The sequence below is a fragment of the Nycticebus coucang genome, chromosome 21 (assembly GCF_027406575.1).
Source record: "Nycticebus coucang isolate mNycCou1 chromosome 21, mNycCou1.pri, whole genome shotgun sequence".
NCBI lineage: Eukaryota > Metazoa > Chordata > Mammalia > Primates > Lorisidae > Nycticebus > Nycticebus coucang.
Genome location: NC_069800.1, coordinates 45,277,404 through 45,290,710, shown reverse-complemented (window position 1 = coordinate 45,290,710; position 13,307 = coordinate 45,277,404). Strand labels below are relative to the sequence as shown.

Sequence of the window (13,307 nt, the reverse complement as noted above, 5' to 3'; positions counted from 1 at the left end):
TTCTGAGAAGTACCTTCTGATTTGCTTTTGCTCCTCGGGGTAAAAGGCAAAGCTGTTGTGCCCAAGCAAGTCTTCCAGACATTCCCCGGACCAGCACAGTGACAGAGGGGAAAAAATCATCTAGAATAAAATGTTTGTGTAAAAGTTTATCTTTCAGACAACCATTTAAAATAAAACTATTATCAAGGGCGAACTTCTCATAATCAAAGCCCCAACACAGTTGTTTCCAAAGCTTTGATTATGTACCACCTCTGTGGTTTATACCACACCCATATACCAGAAGTACTATTTTTTTCTTCAGAAGTACTACTATTCTTCTTTCTACCAACCACTCTTTCTTTCTCCCTTCCTTTCTTTTTCTTTTCCCTCCCTCTCTCCCTCCCATTCCTTCCTTTTTTTCTTTCTTTCATCTATCTATTTACTGAGACAGGTTCTCACTCTGTCACCAGGCTGGAGTGTAGTGGCACGATCCTAGCTTACTAGAAAACTCCTGGGCTTAAGCCATCTTCCAGGCTCAGGTTCAGCCTTCCGAGTAGCTAGGCCTACAGCAGTGCACTACCATGCTCAGCTTTTTCCTTTTTTCTTATAGAGACAGGATCTCCCTCTGTTGCCCAGGCTGGGTCTTAAACTCCTGGCCTCAAACAATCTTCCTGCCTCAGGCTTCCAAAATACTAGAATTACTTGCAAAAGCCATTGTGCCTGGCTGTTCTTTCTTTTTATTTTACTTATTAATTTTTTGTTTTGTTTTGAGGTAGAATCTCACTTTGTCACCCTTGGTAGAGTGCTGTAGTGTCATAGCTCACAGCAACCTCAAACTTCTGAGCTCAAGTGATCCTCTTGCCTTACCCTCCCAAGTAGCTGGGACTACACGTGTCTGTGGCAATGCCTGCCTAGATTTTCTGTTTTTTTTTTTAGTAGAGACAGGGTCTCACTCTTGCTTAGGCTGGTCTCAGACTCCTAAACTCAAATAATCCACCTGCCTCGGCCTCCCAGAGTGCTAGGATTACAGGCATGAACTACTGCACCTGGCCCTTTCTTTTTTTCTTTTGGGCTGGGGCTGGGTTTAAACCCACCACCTCCGGCATATGGGGCTGGCGCCTTACTCCTTTGAGCCACAGCCGCCGCCCTGGCCCTTTCTTTTTATTTTTAACTTACATTTATTTTAAAAGAAACCTGTGTGTCTTGAAATGCAAAATCATAAATTTTGGTGTGCTAATTATATATTTTTATTCATTTATTTATTTTTGAGACAGTTTCAAGCTGTTGCCCTGGGTAGAGTGCCGTGCCATCATAACTCACAGCAACCTCAAACCCTTGGGCTTAAGCGATTGTTTTGCCTCAGCCTCCCAAGTAGCTGGGACTACAGGCACCTGCCACAATCCCTGGCTATTTTCTTTGTTGCAGTTGTCATTGTTGTTTAGGTGGCCCAGGCTGGGTTTGAACCCACCAGCCTTGGTGCATGTGGCTGGTGCCGTAACCACTGTGCTATGGGCACTGAGCCTAATTATGTATTTTAAAATAACATGTTTAAAAATATATAAAGTAATGTTTACCAATGAATCAACTACGATCATCTCATATACCCTCAGTGATGCACATACACATTTCTGGGAAATGCCATCCTAGCAAACAACTCTTAACCTCCCAATGGTGCAAACAACCTAGGTATAGGAAAGAGAGATTGTCTGCAGTGTTCATGCTACATCTGCCTATACGTTTGTGTACTACTGCCAACCACAGGCAGGCACTGTTCCGCCCCAGCACAAGTTCAGGGGCAGAGTGGTGGCAGTATAAGTAAAGAATGAATGAATTCCTGAGTAACCCAGATCCTTGTTTTTAATTTGTTACTTTTGTCTCAGGTGTGAGGGTCAAACTTTTTCAAACTTTTCTCTCTTGTTTCTTCTGTTATTAACTATTATAACGAACTACTGAAATGTCCATATGTATTCCAATTGTTTATATTTTGGTAGACCTCTTATGCAATATAATTACTTGGAAAGAGAGTAGGGGAGTCCTGAAAAATCTGGGAAAAGGCCAGGAAGCCTGAGGGATTCTGGGCTGGGATTCTGCAGATGGCTTGGGAATAGGAGGCTGAAAGAATCATGAATAGTAGACACAGCAGCCTAGGGAAGAAAGCCAAGCAAGCCATGGTCTGGGATAGAGAAGGAAGAAGTAGCTGTGGAAAAGACTGGGGACTGGTACTTCTGGAGTTGGCAATGATAAAAGGCCTTGTTCTATTTCATATTAATGTCACTATATCTCACCACAACATGATGGAAATTTTTGATGGTATTCTTTTATCCCAAACTACAGGGAAAAGTTTCACTTCCATTTTATGGATTAATGAGATCCTACTTATATACACAATGGACATAGGACATTAAGACCCTGTTTACCTTTGCAAAGGCAAGAAGACAAGTCTTTAATCACTGAGCAAATCCTATTATGGCAATAACATAAAGGACAATGTGGCATTTAGAAATCTGAGTTCTAGCCATACCATATAATTCTCAAGGAATCCCAGCCAAAACAAATATACTCTGTGAGCATTAGTTCCTTCATCTATATATAACGGAATGGTACATCTGGTGACTCCCTGAGTTTCTTTAGGGCCACAGATTCTGTAACCTTCACTTTTCTTCATCTTCTCAGCAATGAGGATCTCTCTGGGAACATACTTCCTTTACATACTAGCTGATACCAATTACCACCAGGAAAAAATAGATACTATGAGTATTTTGGGTTGTGGTGGTAATTACATACCCTGAGATGGTTTATAAGTAGGGGGAGGGAAGGGAGAAAAACAGTGTGTGTTGTATTAATAGAAAAATCAATGAAGGGTTTTCAGTAGGGCATTGGTATGGTCAGGTCTGTATTTAAGGATGAATACTACAGTGGCAGCAAGCAGGACAGAAGTGAGGTTAAACTAATTTTGAAATTAGCAAGGTGGGCTAGGAAGGGGAGGAATCGCACCACACAGGAAACAACTGTAACAATCTAGTGAGAAGTAATAAGGCCCTGTATTTGGATGTATAGAGAGGAATACAGAAGTTAGGAAAGATTCAAAAGTCACTGGTGAGGTGGTGAAAACGTAGAAATTAGTTATACAGGATAGCCATAGAGTTCACATGCAATTTTAAATTTATGGCTTGTTTAAATTTTTTGCTTGTTTTTTGCTTGTATGACATAAAACAAGCAAAAATGATAAGTCAAATTTCTAGCCTGTGTGAATGGCACCAATAACTGAAATAGAACAATGGGGAGTGAGGGGGCAGGACTCAAAGTTCAAAAGGGAAAAAAGAGTGACAATGATAAAAACATAAAATATCCTACTAAAACAAACTTTTTATAAAACCACAGAGCCATTCCCTGCATACAGTGGCTTGTGCCTGTAATATTAGCACTTTGGGAGGGTAAGGTGGGAGGACTGCTTAAGGTCAAGAATTCAAGACCAGCCTGAGCAAGAGTGAGACCCCAGCTCTCCAAAAAGTAGAAAAAGTAGCTAGGCATGGTGGTGTGTGCCTGTAGCCCCAGCTACTCTGGAGGCTGAGGCAGAAGGATCAATCCAGGAGTTCAAGGCTGCAGTGATCTACAATGATGCCACCGTACACAAGCTTAGGCAACAGAGCAAGACCTTATCTTAAACAAACAAACAAACAAAATTACAGAGCCACTTCAGATAGACATAAAGAGCCTTTAAAGATTCTATTTAATATGTATATTTTATTTTCTGACCTCCTATTTTTCAGGTGCTAATGTTGCAGAGCTGGAAGTCTTTCTGACAAATGCACAATTACTTAGAACCTGCAGTATCTTCTTCCCTGATCCTAGAAATAGCTTCATGGAACTGATGATATGTATTGACTTAGCAGGTAAGAAGGCTCAAAGTGCTAAAACTTACTCTGCTCATTTCCAAGAGGTTGCTCCAGCATTGCCAGGATGACACTGTTATCCAAGACAAAGTACCGGAAACTATGCTTGTTTATAGTTGGCAGCCTGGAGTATTTAATCAAAGTGGTCTCATTCACCAGACTACAAGGAGAGGCAGGACCACTGGGTGAAGGAAATGCGCCAAGCAACTGCATAATACTATGGAGAATGGAAAAGGTAACAGTTAATTATCAAAGCAAAATCTTCAGTTTTCCTCACATAGTAACGTGTCCTTCTGCTGTTCAGAATTTTAATGGACAGCCATGCTTCTTGACATGTTATATTTTTCTCCCCATAGTGAAGGCCATGGTGTCCTGTCCAGATTTTCCCCTCCAAGAATGAAAGGCCCATTCCTCTAGATGCAGAGAGATGCTGAGTCCCTCTCCAGAATTTCCCCCATGGTCAATGAGAACCATCTCACTCAAGAGCACAGCTTCCTTCTGAGACAGACCACATGCAACGAATGGTTGACTCAGGGGCATAACATCCCAGCCTGCTCTCCAGCCTAAAAGAACTCTGAAGAGTCATGCCAGCTCTAGAGCGCTTTGTTGCAAGTGCCTCCCTGTACCCAATCCTGTTTCCTTCATTTCCCCATAGTGATTGATCCTGAGAGCACTATCCAATAAACTTCCTGCAAGCAAATTTCTCTTTAGTTTGCTACCCTGGGAACATGACTAACAACATTTCCACTTGAATGTCCTAAGGATATGTTAAAAAATCTGCATGTGCTTTCTGGGTTTCGGGATTATTCTAAAGAACTCTTGACCCAGAAAAGGATTCAAAGATGAGCTAAACCTCTGAATTTCTCAGATGAGGCAGGCTCAGAAAAGATAGGTGATTGTCAAAAGACCAGAAACCAAGGCCTGCTGCCTTCTCACTGTATGCTCACGAGTAGATTTTATCCTTATTTTACAGATAAAGAACTTGAGGAACTAAGAATTAGATCTCATAGAACTATTGTAATTATTAAACCAAAGTATATAAGGAAAATTGCTCTATAAACTGGAATTCAATTGAACAAGCCTGAACTTTCAAACTTGTTTATATCCATATTGATTTCTGCATACATTAATAACAATAACTTATGCAGCACTATGTGCTTACTATGTGCACTGTTTTAAGCACTTTACACACATTATTTCACATAGTTTCATAACAATCCTGTAAGATAGGTACTATTCTAATTCCCATTTAGAATGAAGAAAGTGAAGGAGAAAGAGAAAGTATCTTGTGATTAAAACAAAGATTTTATCTTATGGCTCAAATATCACCTAACCCTTCAGATGCATCTCATTTAGAAAACCAATATTCCACACCCACCACCACTTTTATCATTTCAGTCCTCAGCTTGAAGGACTATTCAAGCTTCTATTCTTTTACTCTATTCTTCCTCTATTCTTTTTTTTTTTTGGCTGGGGCTGGGTTTGAACCCACCACCTCCGGCATATGGGACCGGCGCCCTACTCCTTGAGCCACAGGCACCGCCCTATTCTTCCTCTATTCTGTTACTCTAAGGCTTGAACCCAAAGATCTGTGATAATGGAGGGCAACATTGCTCCTTCCATTTTTTCACCTCCTTATATGAGGACTAAGAATTTCAAGGACCAAGTGAACCTGATGTTACGTTCAGGCCTCTCAAGAATTGTAAAAAATAGGAGAGATACCGGTATATTAATAACAAGAAAATATGGCTTTGGTTTTCTAAAACAGGACAGAGATGGATATTGCAAACCATATGGGCTAAGTGAGCTTGTCATGTCCCATGCAAGATTCTAAGATATTATACAAGTAAGAAATAGGTCACTAAAATCAAATCATACCAGCCTAACTACATTTTCTCTTCTGGATTTTAACTAGACTGGAAAGGCAGATAAATGTCTCTGAAAGCAAGACATACAAGTATTTGATAGTGTATCATGACAATCTTATAGATAAGATTTAAAAATTCCTGTGAACCTGAAGGAAATCCTCCTATGACATGTTTCGTGAGTCTATTTCTGTTCAATATTTTTATCAGTATCTTTGATTAGAACATGCAGCACAGGTTCATTAAATCTGCAGTTAATAGGCCAGGCACGGTGGCTCACGAATGTAACCCTAGCACTTAGGAAGGCTGAGGCAGGAGGACTGCTTGAGCCCAGAAGTTCGAGACCAGCCTGAGCAACATAGTGAAACTCCATCTCTACAAAAATTTAAAAATTAGCCAGGTATGGTGGTACATGCTTTATAGACCCAGTTACTCGAAAGGCTGAGGCAAGAAGACCACTTGAGCCCAGGAGTTTAAAGTTACAATAAGTAAGGATGATGCCAATGCACTCTGGCCTGGGCAACAGAGTGAGACCTTGCCTCAAAAATAAAATAAAATAAAATAAAATAAAATAAAATAAAAAAGCTGTGGTTAAACTGCGGTGATAAAATATCAGAGAGCTAAGATACAAAAGAATCTTAAAAGATTGAAAATAAAGAGGTAAATCCCATATGAAGAAATTTCAGGATTAAATGTAAAGTTCTGTGCATTACATTCAAACACCCCCAAACAAGTAAGTACAGGATGAGAAAGACAGATAGAAAGTAAACATAGGGAAAAAAACTCAAGAATTTTAGTTGACTTAATGCAAATCACCAGGTTCTCAGAAACCCAGTAAGCCTCTGAGTACACTGTAATGAAAATAAAATATTCTATAGAGTGTAAACACCATCAAACCACATCTAGAATACAGTACACAATAAGCCACCTGTAAGAAGTATATAGTCAAACCTATACCAGTTGAGAATTCCAAGAATGATAAAGGTATTTGAATCTCTGTAATACAAAAAATATCTTAAGGTACTGGCAGAAGTGAAACACAGAGAACATGAGCATTGCCTTCAATTACCACTGCTGCCTAGACAAGCTATTTTACTAACAATGTCTGACTTAGAACCAATGGACAGAAATTAAAGTGGGAGAGATTTTTAGCTCAATGTAAAAATATTAAGTTTTTAACAACTTAAATGGACAACTGTGAAAATTAGAAGCTAAATAACTTGGTAAGTATATCTTAAGCAAAGGAGCTGTTGAAATGACTTCTAAGGTTCCCAATTTTGAATTTGTATTAGTATGACAAGGGGAAAAAACCCAACCAGCTCATCTACACACTCCGTAATTGTCTGCTACATGTTCAGCATTGTGAGGGTTGTCAAAGAAAGATGTAAATGTACCCAGATTGGGGAGATAATGCTGGCATGTATAAAATATAACCAGGTACAATCATGACAGTATAGAATTCCCCACTGTGTGGTACAGGCAGACACGAGGGCAGAGGAGAAGACGAGTCATTTTCATCTTCATGAAGCAATAACCAAGAAGGTCCTGTGGAGGTAGCTAGATTTGAGGTGAGCACTGAACAGTGATGGATGCGGCTCAGGGAGAAACCCAGAGAAGGAGCACAAGCAGGTGTGAGCATGGCCAGTTTACAGCCACAAGTTCCTTCTGCCCGATGATGGCAGAAGGGATGACTTTGACCAATGTGTTCCAACAACAAAGCAAGAAACAGGGATCTATTCAAGGTTTCCACTTACTCAAGCAACATGTTCAAAATGTGCTTAAAAGGCCGGGCATGGCGGCTTGGTTCATGCCTGTAATCCTAGCACTCTGGGAGGTTATGGTGGGAAGATTACTTGAGTTCAAATGTTTGAGACAATCCTGAGCAAAAACAAGAGGCTGTCTCTACTAAAAATAGAAAAATTAGCCAGGCATTGTGGTGGGCTAAGATAGGAGAATCACTTACACCCACGAGTTTGAGGTTGCTGTGAGCTAGGCTGATGTCACAGCACTCTAGCCTGGGCAACAAAATGAAACTCTGTCTCAAAAAAAAAAAGTGCTTAAAGGCTACAGATGATGGCCTTTAATCCTATAATCCTAGCCCTATGAGGGGACTGGTTCAGATAGGAGTTCAAGACTGGACTGAGCAAGATAGTTAAGACCTTGTCTCTACAAAAAATTAAAAAATTAGCTATGCACAGTGGTGCACGCCTGTAGTCCCAGCTATTCAAGAGTCTGAGGAAGGAGGATCACTTAAGTCCAGGAGGTCTGAGGTTTCAGTGAGCTATGATGAATCCACTGTAATCTAGCCTGGGTGACAGAGACCCTGCCTCAAAAAGAAAAAAGAAATTGTGCTTAAGGATGATGAGTTTAGCAACAGAAATCTAGATGAACAGGAAGGATTGAGAATGAAAACAGGGAAATCAAGCAAGAAGTAAAGAGGGCCAGGACTAGTATGCTATCTGAGGTTACAGAGGATGGAGGAAATACTTTACAAAAATAAAGTCTATTAGATTGAGTCACTGGCTTTACACAGGAAATGAGAGAAAGACAAATCAGAGACAACCAAGCTTCTGTTCTGGCATAACAAGCAAACAGCAACGCCACTAACAATTGAGAGAGAACAGAAACATCTAGTTGGGCATGTGTTTCATTACGAACGGTACTCTTGAGGGTACCCATCAAGTCTGAGATATCATTTTTAGAGAACACTATCTCAGCTGAAGAGAAATAGATGAGCCATCTAAGATAGTTACTGGCAAGGTGAGGAAGAAGCAGCCTGGATCTCTCTATTCCTGGGCATATATCCAATCCTCACTGCCAGTCATGCTCTCAAGGAACCCCCCTTTCAGGCCAGGAGGGAGCAAACTTACTGTTGTATAATGAAGAGTTCCCAGTGAAAAATGTCCTTGCCCTTTCTCTCCATATCCTTCTTAGTTTTCAAGGCATACATCAAGTTCTACTTTCATGACACTTTTAAGGCTACCCCAACCCACACATGGTCTTCTCTCTGAACTTTTATTTCTTCTAGTAATAAAATCAGTATAGGAACATGAGTCAGCAACTCATACCTTTCTGGTTTTCTAGCTATTAGTCAAACTTCCACAAAGTCACTTAAAGTCCAGCATGAGCATAGTACTGAACCACAGGAAGCACTCTAAAAATTTACTGCATGACCTAAGCCCACGAGGAAGAGAAATAAATCCAACTTATTTGTGTACATCCCAAGTAAGCAACTGAACTCACAGAAAATGCTGGGATCTTGGTAAGGATTGGTTTACAGACAAACCTTCAAGTGGTCTTGTCTGCCATTTTACTAAGACAAAGATGAGTCAACCCAGACTGACACCCCTCCTTTGTACTTTCATAAAAATATTCTGGGTCTTCCATTCTTCTAAGTGAAGTATCCCAAGAATGAAAAACAAACACTACATGTACGAAATACTAAAATAGGAATTAATGATCAATGCTTATATGCCCATATCAAAGTAAAACTCAACAAAACTCAAGCAGGGTGTAGTGGGGAGGAGAGTATGGGTAAATTCATACCTAATGAGCACAGTGCATGCTATCTGAGTGAAGCGCACATTTATAACTTTGACTCAATCTGCACAAAAACAAATTATGTAACCAAAACATGAAATTAAAGAAAAAAACTTTTCTGGGTCTTCATCTACACTTATCCTTTCATAAGCCCCGTCTTTCCATCTGAACTGTCCTTCCCCCTAATCTCCACATAACTGTTCTCTTTAGTCCATAAACAAAACTGCCTTCCTTCCCTCTTTCCTCACCACCCAAGCACAAACTCTATCAACCTCTGTCTCTACCACTTTACCACTGAAATGACTGAAACAGCAGTCTTGGTATGTTCTTAACCACCTTGTCTTGCAGCTCAAACTTTACCCTTCTCAGAGTCATTTTCTCTAGGAATGTTCCTCTGATTTCCCCTTATCTGGAAGTACTCCTTCCAACGCTCAAGCAATGTATTTGCACCTCTTCTCTTGAAGCACTTATTTTCCACCAAATATTACAGCTATTTGTGTTCACATCTTATCTTCCCTACTAGACAAGATGGTGTAGAGGTGGTGGTGGCTGTATCTGATTTATCTTTATGATGTTATCACCAGCTCTTAAGAGACAGTTCATAAATCTTGGCTGAATGAACCTGTATTACATAATATAAATGGTGTAGTAAAGAATATAGACCACTGAGTTGGGCAGCAGACCTCAGGGAAATCACAGACAGATTCTGCCTCTGGACTTAGCCATCAAAGTGAGGGGCTGCAGCACGTCTCTCCAAGACCCTTTCCAGCTCTAACAGGATAGGACTTGAACTAACATCAACCAGTGTAGAGAAACAAGGACTCATAGCTAAGAATGGGGTTTTTACATAAAGAAAAAAAAAAAGACAGAAAGAAAACAAGGATTCAAAACTCTCAGCCCCACGTTCCTGGTTTCTTTTGGTCTAAAAAACAGTTAAAAAATTTTTTTTTCTTTCTGTTTTATTTCTGGAGAAAAAGGGCTCAGTCACTTAATGTGAAGCATACAGGGAAGAGAAGAAACCACACAGATCACTGCTAACCCATCTCCCTCCTTGGAGTAATCCCTGTGTGGTCACTTTCATACCATGTTAGGGTGGCTTCAGCAGCATCCTTTACCCTCATAGATGCAGGGTTTGGCTCCTTATCTCCTTTGTATTTGACCTCTTGTTCACTGTTCTTGGACTTACTTCCTGAGATACCCAGTTCCACAATCTCCAGTACTTCCTTAAGGCAATCCTAGAAGAAAGAGAAGCAGACCAATTTTTGTAACACAGCTTTCTAATGAACAGAGAAGGAAATCCATCAAAATGCTAATAGTGCTTGTGTTTTGGCAGAAGTACTCCAGTTTCTTCCCAATTTTCTTTAATAGGCATATATTAATTTCATTGTAATATAATAAATTTTATACCCTCCCCAATTCCTCTTAAAAACTAAATTTGAGTGTTCAGAGAGTTAGATAAGTTAAAATTCGATTCAACTTTATCAGTCACAATCCTTGTAAAATTGCCATGCACTGCAAATCATGAAAGCACAAGTGAAGGAGATGTAACAATAATTCAGTTATATATTACAAAAGGAAGCTCCTAAGTGACAGACATTTTTTAAGCAATTTCTGATATCATAATTTTAGAAACCATAATGAAAATAACTAAGATTAATTCAACAATATTAGTTTTGTAATTATATAAAGGCCTCTATGAAGACCCTGGTATCTCTTCTTTATACTGTGATTTTTTAATAATGCCTGCAACCCTATAAGGAGGGCATTACATGGAACAATGGCCGGAAAAGCAGACTACACATCTGTGCCCACTTCAAAGTGGAGAAATGTATGAGAAATAGCATTTTCAGATAGAAACAACCTTTAGGGACAAACTACACTCCGGTTTGCAGTCTGACAGTCAACTACCCTTCTTGGTTTAATGACAGATGACCAAAGTGCCTACTAGCTGTCTCAAGGATACCATCACGTCAAGAATCGTCTTTAGAATTTAAATTCATTGAGGTCCCATCTTTCTAAAAATTCTCCATGGGTTAATTTGCAACTAAATATAAACATGGTAACAGTTTTCAAGTTGTACTCAAAGGACAAGATTTTACTGAAATCTACCAAGTTTAAAGTGTGAGATACTGTATTTAAATTTAGATATTCTCTTTGAAAAGGCATTTTCCCAATATACATTCTTATTTCACCTTAATGATTTAACATTAAATAAATTCACCTTTTCATCCAGCATGTCAGGGTGCTCTGTCAGCCAGACACAAAGACACTGAAAGGCTGCCACTATCATGGAGTGCAGATCCCGGGAGTGAAGTGGAGCTGGCCGACTGCACTGGTATACGATGTAGCTGCATACAGAACTGATGGCTCGCTTCCGATCTCCTGAGTCAACCATCACCTTTACCTGAGTGTGTTCATTAGCAGAATAAAAAGAGTCAGGAAGAATCCACTGCACCAATGTCAAAGCATCTGTACTAAGGCTTGACCTATTTGAGAAAGTGATACACCACAGAAGGCTTGTTTTTTTAAATATAAGAGCAGAATATTTCAGATATACTATTATATAATACTCTACAAAGAAGTAGCATTTTTCAGATTCTAAAATAGTACTTCATTTCAGCATAGTTTTTTATGTCCTAAAACCCTATGGGCACACCTACTCATCATTGCCAGAGATTTGAAAACTAGCTGGCAATATGCCATGTGACCACTGTAAGCCCCATAACCCAACCTCACAGTGCTGATCTATCCTCTGCACAAAGCTCTGTGCAGCTGCTCAGAGGTCTAATTACCATACAGTAAACTGCACATATTTAAAGTGGGCAACTGGTCAGTTTTGACATAGATACACATCCACAAACTATCACCAGAATCGAGATAGTGAACATGTCCATCACTCCTAAAATCTCATGGACTTTTGCAATCCTTCCTTCCACTCCTCTCTGCCCCCTTCCCTCAGCAATTGCTGATCTGTTATCACTATAGGTTAGTTTGCATTTTCTAGAGTTTATACAAATAAAATCACGCAATATGCACATCTCTCTTTTTGGGAGAGGGTCTGGCTTCTTTCACTCAGCGTAATTATTTTCAGATTTATCTACATTTTTGTGTGTATTAATTGTTCATTCCTGAGTAGTATTCTATTGCATGAATATACCACAATTTGTTTATCTTGTCACCTGTTGATGGACATTTGAGTTGTTTCCAGCTTCTGGACATTACCAAAAAAGCTGCTAAGAATATTCATGGACTAGTCTTTATATGGATATATGTTCCCTGATCTCCTGGAAGTAGAATGATTGGGTCATATGATAAGTATATGTCTAGTTTTTTAAGTAACTGCCAAGCTAACTTGCAAAGTGGTTGTTCCACTTAACATTCCCATCAGCTCTGCAGTCCATTGTAATAGGCATATAGTAATATCTCATTACGGCTTTAATTGCATTTCTCTAATAACTAATGAAATTAAGCATCTTTTCCTGTGCTTATCTGCCATTTTTGTATCTTCTTTGGCAAAGTGTTCAAATCTTTTGCTGCTGTTTGACTATGTCATTTTACTATTGAAGGTTTTTTGTTGTCAACATCATTGTCTTTTTAAAATATTTTATTACAGGTCTTTATGAAGCAACATCCAGACTCCAGATCCAGTTTCCAAGGAGAAGTGGGAACTGGGAAGAACATGGCAGGTGGCTCTGTGTTCCCAACCTTCTATACCAAGAAGGCAGGGGTGGTAGGTAGTATATTAGAGTCCACAATGCTCACATGGTCAGGCCACTCTTACCACTTAGTCCCTTGCAGCATGATCTCCATTTTAATGAACAGCATACGGTGGATAGCAGCATCAATACTGTACTTAAGAAGGTCCCCACTGTGGACCGTCAGATCATCTGCAAAGCTCACGGATTCAGTTCTCTATCCTTAAGAATTTCCCTGACGTGATGACCATGTAGCCCTCGCCCCACTCTCCACAAAGAACTGCAGCACACTGCAGCAGGCTCTCCACACAGAAAGCCCTCCTACAAGTGTATAA

General features: G+C 39.8%; 1 protein-coding gene across 5 annotated transcripts in view; it reads right to left on the bottom strand.

Annotated features, from left to right (window-relative positions):
* The window catches only part of RALGAPB (Ral GTPase activating protein non-catalytic subunit beta), a 117,313-nt gene that overhangs the window by 31,572 nt on the left and 72,434 nt on the right, over positions 1-13,307 (bottom strand). For all 5 annotated transcript variants that reach the window (XM_053573877.1, XM_053573878.1, XM_053573879.1 and 2 more), the window contains 4 exons: positions 11,499-11,681; positions 10,361-10,512; positions 3,902-4,089; positions 14-120 (listed from right to left, as the gene is read on the bottom strand). In XM_053573877.1, coding sequence (XP_053429852.1) covers positions 14-120; positions 3,902-4,089; positions 10,361-10,512; positions 11,499-11,681 — 630 coding nt within the window. The remainder of the gene's footprint in view (positions 1-13; positions 121-3,901; positions 4,090-10,360; positions 10,513-11,498; positions 11,682-13,307) is intronic.